General features: G+C 51.4%; 1 protein-coding gene across 1 annotated transcript; it reads right to left on the reverse strand.

Moving 5' to 3' along the window:
* Positions 1 to 4320: 4320 nt before the first annotated feature.
* On the reverse strand, positions 4321 to 15243 carry Bpifb6 (BPI fold containing family B member 6). The gene is made up of 15 exons (XM_050151192.1): positions 15144 to 15243; positions 13862 to 13961; positions 12895 to 12999; positions 12279 to 12428; positions 12063 to 12117; positions 11551 to 11611; positions 10804 to 10895; positions 9963 to 10136; positions 8767 to 8817; positions 8238 to 8411; positions 7691 to 7758; positions 6298 to 6343; positions 5533 to 5596; positions 5111 to 5187; positions 4321 to 4498 (listed from the first exon to the last, which is right to left on the reverse strand). Exons 1-15 carry the CDS (start codon positions 15241 to 15243, stop codon positions 4466 to 4468), a joined length of 1350 nt encoding a protein of 449 aa, XP_050007149.1. The 3' UTR covers positions 4321 to 4465.
* Between the last annotated feature and the right edge of the window lie 407 nt (positions 15244 to 15650).

A 15650-nucleotide genomic window follows, 5' to 3' on the forward strand; every position in this document is an offset into this window, starting at 1 on the left:
AATTAATGTGTTCTCAGAACACTGGGATGAGCGGCTTTTCCTTCTTTTTAAGCAATGGCAGCCTGTGGGCACACAGTTCTGAAGGGAACACACACACACATACCAGTCAACAACCACGGACAGAAATAAAACTTTGGTGGGCCATGATTTGGAGGGGATTCTAGGGGCCTTAGTTCTGCAGGGGTCTGTCCTAACATCACCTCCACCAAGAGGTCTTCTGGAACTCTATACTGAAAGAGGCACCACCTCTGAGCCCAGCTCTGTCCCCTGGACCTTCCTGAGAGCTTGTGACAGCCCAGGTGACCACCATGTGTCTGTGGTGTCTCCTAGAGGGCCCTTCAGGGAGATGAGCAAGAGCAACGGCACTAACCTGGCTGCTCACAGCAATGCTAAAGCCGGGACCCACATTCTTCCTGATGCAGGCCTGGTCCATTTCTCACCACAGCTCTCTGAACAGCAAGCATCTTGAAATATGGAACCCAAGCAGAAAGGGGCCGTGGGTTTCAAGTGTGTAGCTTGTTGAACTTTTAAACTGGGCGCTCCCAAAGTCCCCTAGTGTCCCTCCAAATCACGGCCCACCAAAGCTGACCACTGTCCTGACACAGTGGCTGGGGATAGCGTACAATGGTGTCTGTGTCCTATGAGCTCCCTCCTTCTGACGCTCCATGTCCACATAACTGCTTCACATGGTCATGTGAGGAGCAGTGTTTCTCCATCTGGGGCTACTCCACACACGGATGCTCCAAGGTTCGGTTGCTTTTGCCATCTTCCAGCTAGAAGCATTAGGGCCTTCAGGAAGTTGGCTATTATGAATGAAGCGACAATGTACATTTTTGGCACATCTTTTTATGGACGTGTACTTATAGTTTCTATTTCTTGGGTGAACAGTCAGGAGCAGAGTCCACAAGTCCACTCACAAGCGGTGGGAGCGGGGGACCTCTTGGCATGAGCACACCAGCTAGGCCTCTCCTGAGTGGTTATGCTAAGAGGTCCCTCATTTCCAGCCAGGCGTGTGGGTGCCACCATTGCTTCCGCTCCATGCCCACCAGCACTAGGTAGCCACAATGCATTGAAGACACTCTGGAGGAGGAAGAAGGAAGGGAACCTCCCTCGTCTATTCAGCATTGACTGTGCACACAGCCTCTGCATGGGTAACTGCGACTGGTGCCATCCTGGCCCAGGGACCTTCATTCTATATCATCTCCTACTCCCCCAGGAGCCCAGGGCAGGCCGAAGGGAAGCAGCTGGCCCAAGGCCATCACAATGCAGCCCCAGCATCCAAGTTATTGACCACCCAGTGAACTACATAGACAACAGAGGATGTGAGGGTCCAGGCAGCCTTGGAGAAGGACACAGGCACTATTGCCTTGTTGGGTCCACATTCACCACGTCACAACAATTGCTGTGAATCCAAGGCCAACCTAGTCTGTCTAGAGAGACCTTGTGTCAAAAACAAACAAACAAAAATCCTGGGAGGAAACAAAAGCAACACACCTGACCTCTCTCACTCCACGCTGATCCTGCTCACCTGCCTGGCTCAGCCTCTTGGAAGGCAAGAAAATGCTGCTGGTTCCTTGCTGGCTTTCTCTCTTTTTCCTCCAGGTCTACATCCCCCTCCCAAGGTCTCCATCCCTACTTGCAGCAGTATGAGGGACACTGCTTTGAGGAGCATCACCGTGTCGGCTACCCTGGCATGTCCCTGGAGATTGGTAGTCGTGGATCTGCACTGAAGACCTAGCTCAGCTCCCTGCCTGCTCTGGGGCCTTGCATCTCAGCTTCTTTACATGATCTATGCAGTGCTCAGTGCTCAGAGAGGAGCGGGAAGGAGACTGGCTAGGAATCAGGCAGATGAGTTCAAGGCCAGCCTCATGTACACGTGTGGGCCATCAGGGAAGCTACCTCATTCCTCTGAGCCTCGCTTTCATCTGCTGCAGTTGGCAGAGTCTTGAAAGATGAGAGAGTCTGGGGCAGAGGGCATCCATTATGGAGCCAAATGAAGGCACCAAGCTCCCTTGCCTGGTCTTGTCCTTCCCAGAGCCAATCTGAAAGGGTCTGAACACACAGCAAGCATACAGAGCTTGCCCAAAGAAACAGAGACTCGGGCAGGAGCAGCCATGTGTGAGAAGCTACACTGTGCCTGGGGTCCCAGTAGACCCAGAACTTCCCTCTAACACGCTGTGCCTTGGTTTCCCAGCTGCACACTGGACCTGGGAAGATGACTGTAAGTCTGTAAGCGGCCGTGAGTATGTTCCTGAACACACAGGGACAGAGAAATCTCTAACACCGTGTCAAGTGTCACCGCCCATGGATTAACTAGACATCGGGACCTGCCAGTACTGCTTCAAGGTTGCTATTGTTCCACAGCCCAGGGGATGATGGCTGATGGGATTAGATGACAGTGAGGGACAAGGGCATGGCCCTGGCATCCGGACCTTCCTCCTCTGTGGTATGGATCTATGCCAGGTTGGAAGAGAGCCACCTGTCAGGCTCCACAGGCTTGAGGAGCACTGGTATCCAACCAGTCTCTGGGCAGGTGCCAGACTTAGGCTCCTTACACTCACATCTGCCCCCAACTCCTACACCAAAGCCTTGCCGTGTGCAGACACAGTGTTGTGACACACATACACACCAGAGTATGGATGCTCTCCAGGGCTGATCACAGAAAGAGTCCAATACACATGGCTGGTTTTGTATGAATTTTACATTCTAGCAGGTCATACTCATTTTCAGCATTAACTTAAAGCATACACATTTAACTTAGCTATGTGTAAATGTGCATGTAGATTAAAAGGAGTCAATTTAAAGCCAGGCGTTTGTGGCTCACGCCTTTAATCCAGCACTCAGGAGGCAGAGGCATGCAGATTTCTGTGAGTTAGAGGCCAACCTGGTCTATAAGAGCTCGCTCCAGGATAGCTAGGACTGTAACACAGAAACCTTGTCTCAAAAAAAAAAAAAAAAGAGTCAATTTAAAAACCATGAAACTAGGAATTTGCTCAATGGTGGAACTCTTTCCCAGCTTAGGTGAGGCCCTGGGTTCCAGCCCTAGCTGGAATATATATATATATATATATATATATATATATATATTATATTAATATTATATATATTAAGAATGTGTGTGTGTATATATATTTATATATACAAGAAAGGGGCAGAGGGCAGATGGGAGGCACAGGAGCATTCTGGCCAGGTTATGTGTAAATGGAGGGGCTGTTCAGACACAGGCAAATACTGCAGACGCTCAGGCCTCTCTTACACATGACCCTCAAGTGCTTATTGTGGCCCCAGATCCCAAACCCACTGTACATGGCCAGATGCTCATTCACTCTGTGGTGCTCAGCCACACCCTGGCTCAGAGACACCTGCTCACTTGAGGCCTCAGAACCCCATCTGAGCTAGCACTTTTTCCTCTGTCTGAGCACTACCTACGATGCCAGTCATATAAATTTTATAACAGCCCTGCTGGGATTGGCACTGGTACAGGTAAGGAAAAAATGAGGCTCCCATTGGTACCATAATTCACCCAAAACACACAGCAGAGAAAGAGGCAGGGTTTAGTCAAGCCAAGGCAGGCTAGCTGCAGAGCTCAAGTTCCAATCCCAGCCCTGTGCCCTATGTGCCCTGATGATGTGCCCTGATGTACCCTGATGTGCCCTATGTGCCCTATGTGCCGTGATGTGCCCTATGTGCCCTGATGTGCCCTATGTGCCGTGATGTGCCCTATGTGCCCTATGTGCCGTGATGTGCCCTATGTGCCCTGATGTGCCCTATGTGCCGTGATGTGCCCTATGTGCCCTGATGAGCCCTATGTGCCAGTCAGGCCACTCTGAGCTTCAACTTCCCTGTCTGGGAAATGTTGACAATCACCTCCTCAGTCATAAGGACTAAAGGAGGTCACATGGAGAGACTCCTTGGGCACAGGCTCCATGTGAACAGAGACATCTTCAGATTACCAAGGATTGGGGCACGGAGTTGAAGCAGGAAGGCTCTGGACAGAAAGTGAGCCACTCCAGGCTTCCACCTGCTCAGTGAATAAGGGTGACTCCACTTGTCTTTCCCATGGGTTCTGAATAATCGAAGGCAGGGAAAGAATGGAGAGTAACTATTAGCAGATGCTTGACACATACCTAACCCACCCGAAATCTGGGACAGCTTTCCTTCAGATCCCAGGCTGGTTTTAGACCCTAACCCATCAAAGGGGACCAAAACAAAACAAAACAAAAAAAACAAAAAAACAAACAAAAAAAAACCACACATGTTTGTTGGCTACAAAAAGAGACAGAAACACTGAATTGTGTGAGAGTCTCCTTCCTGTTTATTTCCGAGGCCCACCAGGCCTCTTACTTTCTCCTGTCACAGGAAGTAACCAGTGGTGGCAGGGCCAGGCACATCTGGCTCACACTTGGGTTCCTTGGCTGGTACAGAACCATGGCAGTTGAAGGCAGTTGTCAGAGTCTTGCCACGGTCATTCCATCTTCAAGTCCAACACCAGGGCACCCTGATGGGAGAAAAGGGCTGAGTGACGAGGGGGCTGGGAGCGATGAAAAGAGACACCCAGGCTCAGGAACAGATGGAACCAGCCGTGCCCAGGAGATGAAAAACAACACTTTATAAGCAAAGGCCTTGTGACCTGGAAGGTGCCTTTGCCCCTCTGAGCCTTCACTTTTTCAACTGTCAAATAGGAACATACCTTGTCACCTCCTAGAGTAGAGAGACAGCATGAGGGAAACGTCCACTTAACACTCAAGGCTCAAAGCCCAACATGCAATGAGAAGCTCGTATTTACTGAGCACTACTATACGCCTTCAGGTTCATTGTCTCAGAAAATCAGGACAGCTCTCTGAGGTTGATGTCCACATTCTCACCCCCATTTCAATCCAGAAATGGGGAGGGACATAGAAAGATTGAGGTGACAGAGCAAGAGAGTGGTAAGATGGAGAATCCTTCTGTGCAGTCCTGGCCAAGGCCCTTGTTCTGGGACTGGAGAGATTACAGGGATAGCCTTCCCCTTATCCCACTCTTCCCCTCCAGTTGGCCAGAGGCTAGCTCTTCCTGATCTCCCATTGGCCAAAGTGTTCATTAACATGGCCTCCCCCAGCCCCTCCTTCACCTCTACTATGTCCAACTCAGTCAGGTTGTAATTGATAGCCAGAAGGTCTGGGAGTGGAAGCCCAACATGGAGGACACCTGAGAAACAAACACAGGAAAACTGCTTGGCAATTAGTAAGACGCTGCCTGGAGCTGCATGGTAGGGGTTAGTGTCATGATGGGTTCCTGATGTCTGCTGGCCACACAGTCAGAGAGCACCTATCTGCCTTGCCTTTATATCACAGGCCAAAATCACATTCATGATAGGAGGTCAAGGGTCAGAGCCCAAATTATGAAATGGGCTTTTGCCTCCAAGAAGGTGCCATTAAGCCTACTTTGTCCTCAATGTTTAGCCATTGCTCATTTACTCCCAAAACTTTGAGAGATTTCACAGGTGAAAGCTCCCTTTGGTGACGTGCATTCTGATTCTCGGAGAAGCCTCACCGTTCACCACAGGGATGTAGGCTTTCTGGAGATAATCAGTGATGAAGTCAGTTAACTTCGTCTCCTGGAAGAGAAAGACGGGAAACCCCCCAAGGTAGCTCAGCATCCCTCCTCAGCCTGCCCTCACTGGGAAACACAAAAGAGAACATTAGAGACAGCATACAGCTTGTCTAAGCAGCCTCAGGCCTGGGGGCTAAGCCCTACCCTGCTCCTAATCCCTGTTCAGGTGATGTGTAGGGTGATGGGTCTCTGTGCAGGAATGGGTACACTCAGGAGGAAGGAGGGGTGCATGGCCTGCACTCCTGATCTGACAGAAAACTCAGACCTCATATTGGCCATGTGTCCACCAGCTCCTTGGGCCAATGAGTGTGAGTTATGGCCATGTCTACTCCCTGGTTCCCAAGAATGCTCACATGTCCACACAGATAGAGGCTGATGTCATATTAGTGCCTACTTGATTGGGTGCTGTGCAGGTGGCCCTGGGGCTAGAGACTAATTGAAATAACATCCTGGCCAATGAAGGCCAGTCAAGCCACTACCATGGTAATGCTTTTAAAATAAATCCATAGCATTGCTCAAGTTCTATATGAGAAAGGGAACAAGGACTCAGAAGGGTTACAGGCCTTCATCAAGGTCAGATAGTGTCAGGAGCCCCAAAGAATGTGAGTGGCCTTGCTCTCTTTACTCTGATTCCATTGTAGGGCCCAATCCCTGTAAACCCATGTTGCCTTCAGATGGCCAGGCGAAAGCACGTGGGACACTTACATTGAAGTTGCCAATTGAAGAAGACACTCGGGACAGGCTCAGTAAACTACAAAGCAGAGGGAAGGATATGGAGAAAGCGTGGTCAGAACAAGTCACTGTGAGAGGGGCTCTTCAGTGTCACAGCCCCCTACAGGTGTTCTCTCTGCCACCTGCTTGCATGTGATCTGTGATGAGATGGTGACCACCACTCGTCCCCTCCCATTCTGTCCTCATGGCTCACAGCCCTCCTGAATGGCCTCTCATGAACCCTGCTCTTCCAAACTCTGGGTCCTTGATCATGTATGCAGCTCCATTTATAGCTCAGCAGGCCAGACCCAGATCCTTGAAGGACACAAGTTCTTCCTTTCCCCTCCACAGCATAGCTCCCAGGAGACACTAACACACACCAGCATCAGGACAGGACACTGGGCAGGCATCTGGATTCTGCCTGGCCATGACCCGTCTTAGCAAAATACCCTATGTCTCTACAGCCAACCGTGTGGGCAAACAATCCCCAGCAGAGACAGCAGCCCAGGACCAGGCCACCCACGAGCACTCCCTCTCTTGGTAACGATGATTGGTCTAGCCTTGCCCCTGTGACCCAAACAAGACTCCAGGCCTTGGTGACTATGAGAACTGCTAGACCAGGGCACCTTTTTCAGTTGGGGTCACCTCTTTCTGTTGGGGTGCCTTTACTACCTGATGGTGGGGAGAGGCTGCCTGAGAATTTAGGCAACAAAGAGCTCAGCAGAGGAAGGGAAGGAGGGAGCCAGAGTCTTGAGAACTTTGAGTGCCTGGATCCCAAGGGCACATGAGCCAAAAGATTCCCTATCAGGCTGCAAAGCAGCTCCAGCTGGACTCTGACTGAAAGAGTCCTGACAATTCAATTCAGATGAATTGCTGAGGCGAGCAGAGGAGTCAGTGAGTGGCTGAGTGTAAACCCTGGTGTAAGGATCCATTCCCTGAGAGTGTAAGAACCAAGCAGGATAGTGGAAGTGAGGTTGTGTGGCCGGTGCTTCACTAGAGGAAAGCATAGAGCTAAAGATGCCCTGGGGGATGTAGCAGTTGAGATGGGCCCTGGTTCATTTGGAAGAAATGGCAAAGGCCTGTGAATGAAGGGGGCTAAAGACCAAATCCAAACTCACTATGGAAGAGCAAAGTGGAAGAGTAAGGGTGGAAGGAGATTTTAGAAAGCCTTGGAGTGGCGAGCTAAGATTTAAGATAAGACCACATAGGCAGTGCGGAGCTAGCGAGGGTTCTAAAGCAGGCTGAATGACGAGAGCATCCTGGTAGTGTGGGTTATGGTGGATGGATCTGGGGGAGTGGGGGAGAACCTGGTAATGGAGAGGGGTGTGAGGTGGGGAATAGAGCCAGGGCTACTACAGGGATGTCACCATGGTACCAGAGCTCCTACCTGTCCAGAGAGCTGGCCATCTGCAGCCGGTTCTCATGCACTGAGTAGTGAATTTCCAGACCAAGGTGCTGGCATGGGGGAGGGAGCAGAGAAGGCAGTTGGTCCTCCATTGGCACCTCTGCTTCCTGTCCTGTCCTGGGACTGAACCCAGAAGCCTCTCTACACCCCTCTCCCGGGATCCTTATCTCTCCTTATCCTGGATCAGCATGAACTTTCTTAAGCACCTGACCCATGGCTAATGTCTGCACATGGTAGTAACAGATGCTTCTCAACAACACCTCCTCCCCTGCACAGCTCCTGCTCAACCCTTCAAACCTCTCTCAGCAAGCACTGGGTGTGGGGGTTTCTTTAGTCTTCCACAGTTCTGGAGCAGGCTTTACTATCCTTGGGGGTTGAGGAGTGTTGGAGGGAGAAAGGAGACACTAAACCACCATATAGCTTGCTGTAATGCCAAGATCAGGTCAGTCCATCTGTGCCTTGACTCTTAACTAATATCCTAGCACCCCTCAGCCTGGGAGCATCCCCAAGGTGAGAGGGCCCCACTCACAGTCTCCAAGAGGAAGAGGGATTTCGGGTGCTTGCCACGTCGCCGTGCTACAAACATCTCCAGGCTGCCGTGAAGGTGCATCAGGCTCTTTCCAGCCTTCATGGTGACCTTGGGGGCTTTGTTTATCTTGACTTTGATCAGCAAGGGCTTTGGTTTGTGATAGGTCTTGGCCACCTGCAAAGTCCAAGGCATATTCTCAAAGCCAGCCCTTGGACTTCAGCCCAAGGGTGTCTCAGGGAGTTGCTGGTTTCTGCTGCTAGAAGCTCAGTATGCAAAGGCCCAGCTGTGCCTCTTAGGAAAGGAAAGAGGCAAAACACGACATTTTAACTATTTCCATGACGAACGCAGGACTCACAACATACTAGAGCTGAGCTGTCTGTGGCTGAGCCCAGAAGGTGCTCTGTGGAAAGGTTGGACTGTCTCCACACTGGGCAAAGGGCAAGCACATTGAGCGGCTGCCTCCCAAGCCAGTCTCCTTTGCCTGGAGGACAAAATGAGCGCGGTGGTCACAGGTAGCTGGGGTACTCACCTTTGGGATGAAGCCAGCCAGTGTCCTAGTGGTGTGTGACAGCTTACCAACCTACAAATCAAAGTCAAAGTGGACACCGTGTAAAGTCATTATCCAATACCCACCACTCTGCTTCAGGAAAGCTGGGGCCTCAGAGCCTCTTCCTTCATCTCACATACAAATCTGTGATCAACCTGGGGAGGACCCTCCGGCCCCCAACCATTATTTACACACCCCAGCTCCCATGGCTCCTGACCCAAGGTCAAATACTGAGAAAACGTTAAATGAAAAAGCAGGGAGATGGATGGGAGCATGACCAGGTGTGTGTGAGGGACGAGAGGGCGAGGCAAGTATATAGACAGGCAGGCAAATAGAAGGGGGCACAGAATAACAGATGAGCGAGGGAATGGGGGAGGGTGGGTAGATGAGTAGATGGGAGTGGGGGGAAGGGACCAGTGTGGGTGGTAATGGGTGGGATGGATGCGGAGTAGCTGAGTGGGAACCAGATGGTGCCTGGGACGAAATAGATGGACCGATTGGTGAGAAGACGGATGGATGGTGGCAAGATGGGTGGTAATATGGTGTGTTGGAGCAATGGAGGAGAGGGAAGGGTGTGCAGGTGGGTACCCAGCTGGATGAACAGGTGGGTGACAGAAGGGACAATGGTGAGCCATGAGTGGTAATGGTGACGTAGAGGCACACTTATCCACAGTCTGTGGTGTTGATGGTGACGTAGAGGCGCACTTATCCACAGTCTGTGGTGTTGATGTGAGGTGGGGAATAGAACCAGGTCATGAAGACACAGGTGGATGATGATTTGGATCAAAGGAAAGTAGTGGTTGGCAGGGTGTGAGAAATGTAGAGAGAAGGGTGCTGAGGTGACGAGAGGATGAAACCTCCTGCCACGCAAGCCTTGACCTGATCCCAGTACCTGGAACCATCATGGAAGGAGAGAACCAACTTCAGAAAGTTGACCTCTGACCTCCACATGTACACTTATTTTTTTTTCCTTTAAAAAAGATGTAGGTGGGTCACTAAATGGTTGGTTGTGCAGACGGGTAGACACCGGTCACATGGGCAGAGGAGGGAGCTGTAGGCAGGGACAGCTGCCTTCAAAGCCCCCATCAGCCTCACTTCTCCTACTCTGGTCCTGCGTCTGACCCTGGACAATTCCCAGGTGCAGGGGCGAAAGCAGTGGGAGTGAGGGGGTGGCTCACCCTCTTGTCATTGAGGTTCACTTCCAAGGACTTCTGCAGGAGGGCCAGCTCAGCTGTGAGGAAGGAGGCTGAGAGCAGCAGCTGCGACCCCTTGGCTGTGTCCTCGGGGAACTCCAGGGCGGACCCATCAGTGGCAAGCTGGATAAATTGACTTTCCTGAAGCTGCACTACAGGCTGGGGTACAACAGGAGGGATACTCAGCCATGTGGGAATGAGACCAGGGGAGTCTTGGTCCTCTGACCACTGGGACTCGGGTCAGACCTCAAGTCAACAAGACACTGTCAGAGCAGAACAGGTGGCAGTGGGTAGAGGTGGCTTGAAAAGACAAGAGCATCAGCCACTAGGTCCCTTGCAGTTTCTCCTAGGAGTGTTTAGGTCATTTTAGTGGCTCTGACTCTGGCTTGGGCCCTTATGTGTGCAGAGTGTGGTATGAGCCCCGCGACATCATTCTCACAAGCAAGGAGAGAGGCCCCAGCATGGCAGGAGGAAGCCACTCAGGCCCTCTCATCTACACTCTTCCAAGAGACTTGTCCGTGTGTGTGTGAGTACCCAGCTCTGCCACAACACTGCAGAAGCCATTTTAGCCTGGTCTCTTCCCTGTTTCAGTGTCCCTATCTGTAAAATATCAGGGCACAGCCACTCTCTGAGAAACATTGACAATCCTGCAAGAAATGAGACCGAAGTCGCCAGCCCCAGCAGCCTCACTTTGAGCAGGGTGAGAGGGGAGTTCTCAAAGCAAGGCCCCTCCTACTCGTCACCTCCCAGCCTCCTGTCAGGGAGAAGCAGCCACACCAGCACCTCCAAGCCTGAGCACAGCACCCTGGGGACCCTCGCTACTTACACTAAAGTCCACCTGGATGTGGCTAGCTGTGGTGACTGGTGGGGCTGTCAAGGCATATTTGACAGTGCCCATCTGGTCAACGGGCATGGGTACTGTGGAGAAGAGCTTCCATTCAGTTGGGCACCAGACCCAGGAGCAGATAAAAAAAAAAGCCAGAAGCAGCCACCGCTCCTGAGCCAGCCTATCCCTCTGTGTGACCCAAGAAGTGGCTTAGATCTTGGTAACCCGTTGTCCTGCTGGCCCAGAGTCTGAGAGTTCATTCGCCAGGGCTCTTGCAACCACGACAACGCATATGAGGTTGCAATCATGGGCTGTTCACACGTGAGGAAACTGAGGCTGAGGGAAGAGAAATGAGTTCTCCCAGACCCCACTGCTGAGGACAGGAAGGCAGGGAGGGATCTTCAAGGCTCAGCCATTGGATTTTCTTTCTCCCGTCTTGGGGGACACTGTGGACCCCAAATGGTAGAGACAGCAGACCTCTTTAACAAAGGATTCAGGAATGCCCAGCCAAGACAACTCATTAGGTCATGAGTCATTAGGGATTTTCTGCAGAGCAGCTGTCATGGAATTCAGATAGAGAAATGAAAAGACCCAGGCACCCTGTGGGGTTTCAGACTTCTCATCTAGACAGTATGGGGACACCATGACCTCAGCCCTCCTCTTGTCCCAGAGACAGGCTGGAAACAGAGGGCATGGACATTGAGATCCAGCTAATGTGACATCCTGTGTGGAAGAGGAATGTGTCACCTGTCAACTTGGTCCATTTCTTGTTCACATACACCAGGACAGCATCGATGGCTGGACACATCTACAAGTAAAGAAGGCAGCAGCCTCAGTGGGTTATACACACAGGGAGACTCCACAATACTCCACAGGAAATCCTAAGAACCCCAGAAGGACAAAAGCTGGGTGGGGAAGAGGCGCTGAGGCCCAAGTCATGAGACTATCAACAGCAGAGCCTGGACTAGAATCCAGATGCTTGCACACCATGCTGAACTACCAAGGATTCATTTTCTGGGGCTGGCCATGAGCAGGGTGGTCAAGCTGGGACACACACACACACTGGGATTGCCTATACCTGTGCTCACGGCAGACATCACTAGGTGATCATCGCACTTCCCTCCTGAGCCAGCCACAGATTCTGAACTCTTCCTAGCCTCTATACACCCATCAAGGTCCCCGCCTAAGGGCAAATTCCCTGGCTGCCCTGGCCAGAGTGCTACACCAAGAGCGCTGGAGACTTGTTCAGGGTCACTCACCAGGCCAGGAAGGACCTTGCGCAGGGTGCTGTCCACAAACTTGCTGATGGCCTTGCTGAGACACAGGCATGGGGGAGGGTGTAAACAGAGCACCAATGACATCAAGTTGGACAGAGGACACAGAGGGACATGGTTATAGTTCAGCGGCTCAGGAAGAGGAATGTTGGGGAGGAGCAGCACGGTCCACCATGCTTCCCAGACACAGGACCCCCTTACTTGTTGGGCAGATTGGTTTTCACGCTGACCAGGATGACCTCACAGCCCTCGCTCCTGAACATGGGAGTGCCTGTCTCATCATCCTGCAGAAGCCGATTGGTGGCTGTGATGTTCTGGACCACATTGATCTCCATGTTCCCTCCTGTGAAGCTGGAAGACCAGGCAGGCAGGCAGGCACTGTTGGTATCTCTGCTACTGGGGCTACTATCCCTACCTTCTTTGCCCACAACCTCAGCATCTGAGGACAGAGAGGGCAGGATCTAACCCCACATGATGAAAACTCAGGATGGGCCCTTCTCCCAGTCCCACAACCGGTCCTCCCAGTCCCGCTTACTTTGATGAACTCTGAACTTAGAGCACCTGAAACACTGCTCAGCTGTAATCACCTCCCCAGAGCTTCCCTGACCTCTCTAACACTTCTCAGTCCTTTTCTCTTCTTCCAATGATTCTGTCTGTGGCTGTGCTTCACCTGGCTCCCATCAAAATAGAAGCCAAGTCTATAGTCACCTCAGATCCCAGCAGCCACATAATAAACAGTCAGTACACCATGCATGAGCATGGGAGAGTGAGACCAAGGGACAGTCTCCTTCCCCCACTTCTCCCTTTCCACACCAACCTCTTGCCGGTGATGGTCATGCCTGTGGACACACACTGGAAGATGCCCACTCCAGGTACGAAGTTCAGTGTGATGACAGGTTCCAAGACATCCTTTACCTTCATACTTAGAGGGAACGGACACATCCGGTGATGAGAACACAAGACCCACACCCTCTACATGTTCCACCACCACCTCACTGGGAGGTCTAGGGAAACTTCTATCCCACATCTACTAAGGCCATCCGAAATGTAAACCAAAGGCTTGGACAGGAGCCAGTCTATGTACAGAAAACCCTCATGTGTGAAGGGAGGCACACGGCTGATTCTATGTGATCTTGGGCTAGTCCCTTTTCCTATTTTGTCCTCAAGTTCTCCAGCAACAAATTAGGGAGGCTGGATTGGATGCAGGTTTCCCAGCGATGTCACCTTTGATATTTGGGGCTTAGTAATAGCCCTGATCTCGACTCATGTATACTAATAGCACTGTCCCGTTCCTTCTCAAGTTGAGACAACCTAAAGTAACTCTAGGCAAATATGCCGCTGGAGATACTGCCACCTCTGGCTCAGAAACGATCATTCGAGAATCAGGTTTACAAGGATGTGGCACACATACCTCCACCTGCCCATCCTGAGTTCTTGATAGACATTGCTAATCTATCCAATTCTGCTAAAACCAGATAGTGCCTCAGAACACTCCCCAGGACAGCAGTCTGGACAGCCCCAACCAGCCATGATGGGGCTTGCAAGGAGCCCTTTCCTCCCGTTACTGGAAGACTGCCAATACCTTTCCAGCCCCACCATTTGAAGACTTGCTTCCGTTTGATTTTATATATATTTAGTGAGCTCACTTTCTCCTCTAAATGACTTCAGGAAGGAATGGTTCTCAGGGCATGACTGAGAAGTCCCAGGCCAAAGCAGGAAAACGACTGCCTGCACCAGGTTCCTACCCATCCCATTCCTTGTTTCCACATAGACCCCCTGCTTACTTGCTGAGGCCTTTAATGGCCTTTGCCCCTGGCTGTGGATTGCTGGCCTCTGCAGCCATCTTCTCCAGGATGTGACTCTCTTCCATGGCACTCTGGACCTCTGGAGAGGAAAGGATGTCAACTGACTCTCAGCCAGAAGGGGACAGTTGCCAGGAGGAGGTGGCAAATATCACCTGGTCCTTTGGAGAAAGACTGGGACTTTCCACTGGAAGTGAGGAGACAGGGCAAACAGGTCAGGCAGAGGGTGCGGCAAGGGAAAGGAAGCGGGGAAGTGGGTGGATATTGAAGCAGGGCTGGGTGAGGAGAAAAAGGAAGGAAGGGAAGAAAAAGGAGGAGGAGGAGAAGGAGGAGGAGGAGAAGGAGAAGGAGAAGGAGGGGAAGAAGAAGAAGAAGAAGAAGAAGAAGAAGAAGAAGAAGAAGAAGAAGAAGAAGAAGAAGAAGAAGAAGAAGAAGAAGAAGAAGAAGAAGAAGAAGAAGAAGAAGAAGAAGAAGAAGAAGAAGAAGAAGAAGAAGAAGAAGAAGAAGAAGAAGAAGAAAAGAGGAGCTAACAGGTGAAGAAGAAGCATATACAGAATATAGTCAACGGGACCCAGACAAACAGCATAGTAAGTGACAAAAGCACTCCTCTGGGAACTGGCTACAACAGCTTTGAGCCCAGCACCAAGAGAGACTGATTTCCCAGGAGTGGGGTGTCCAACCCTCAGGTGATAACCCTGTTAGAAACCCCACCAGCAGACACATCGGCTAATTTCCAGAGAAGGAGTAAATACTGAGTAAAACACCATTGATCTCTCACACCTGACCTCAACTGATTCATGGAGCTGGGCATGGGGTGGAAAATGAGGCACGATTCCTTGAGGAGGTTGCTCCCACGTATCTCTCAACCCTGCCTGGGAAGAGCTGGTCACCTTGTTTGTATTTCTCTACACAGACAACACACACAGGGCACAGGACTTGCCCGGGGTCACAAAGCAGGTTGACAGAGTTGGGGTTTGACCCCCACTTGTCACCTCCACAGCCCACACATGGGCACCAGCCCCTTACATTAGAGAGGAGGAGGGACTGGAAGGGAGCAGAATTTCTGACTACACCCAATTGAAGGAGTCTGGAAGGTTGGCTCATTTTCTCTGGGCCTCCACTTCCCCTTCTGTGGAATGGAAGGGCTAAGAGGAACTTGATGCTTTGTAGACCAGAGATGCTCAAGGCCTGCAGACTTGGGAAATCATTACCTATCCATCTGCTCCACATCCCACTGGTGCCAGCCCAGGGCCTAACCACTCACCGTGGTTCATAATGTCCATGCCCAACCTCAGAAGAGTCCCAGGGTCAGCTCGAGTGCCAGCCAGCAGGCCGCAGAGGACCAGGCACAGGATCCACAGCATGCCTGCACCTGTACAGAGGGCTTGGAGTCACACCAGGGATCGTACTCTCCAGAAATCCCCTTTTCCCGTGGACACAAAGCAATGGCCAGCTTGCCATGCGGGCAGTGGGAGGGTTAGCTGCAAATCTGCATGAGTTCAAATGCAGCTCAGTGTCCATGGTGCTGGACTCACAGGGGAGCTACAAACCATCTGCATCCAGGAGCTAGACCTGCAGTGTGCACACATCTACCAGGTCCCTGACTTACTCCAGCCCAGCCTCACTTACCGCTGGAATCCAACACTCCAACTCAGCCCCTGCAGGTCCCCTGAAATATAGTCTTGCCAATGGGGAAACTGAGAGACATAAGAGGCCTCGTAGCCAGAGAACGGCAAACTGAGTAATGAGCGCCTATCTTGGTCCCTCACTT

The sequence above is a fragment of the Alexandromys fortis genome, unplaced genomic scaffold (assembly GCF_014885135.2).
Source record: "Alexandromys fortis isolate MF-2015 unplaced genomic scaffold, M_Fortis_MF-2015_v1.1 scaffold_27, whole genome shotgun sequence".
In the NCBI taxonomy this organism is placed as follows: domain Eukaryota; kingdom Metazoa; phylum Chordata; class Mammalia; order Rodentia; family Cricetidae; genus Alexandromys; species Alexandromys fortis.

What these genes read in the sequence shown, in the direction of transcription:
- Bpifb6 (XM_050151192.1), bottom strand. Translation starts at nt 15,243, where the DNA reads ATGCTGTGGATCCTGTGCCTGGTCCTCTGCGGCCTGCTGGCTGGCACT. An exon ending in GCAAGGTCCTTCCTGGCCTG is followed by an intron (nt 11,612 to 12,062) that starts GTGAGTGACCCT and finishes CTTTACTTGTAG; the next exon opens with ATGTGTCCAGCCATCGATGC. An exon ending in TGAACCTCAATGACAAGAGG is followed by an intron (nt 8,818 to 9,962) that starts GTGAGCCACCCC and finishes TTTGATTTGTAG; the next exon opens with GTTGGTAAGCTGTCACACAC.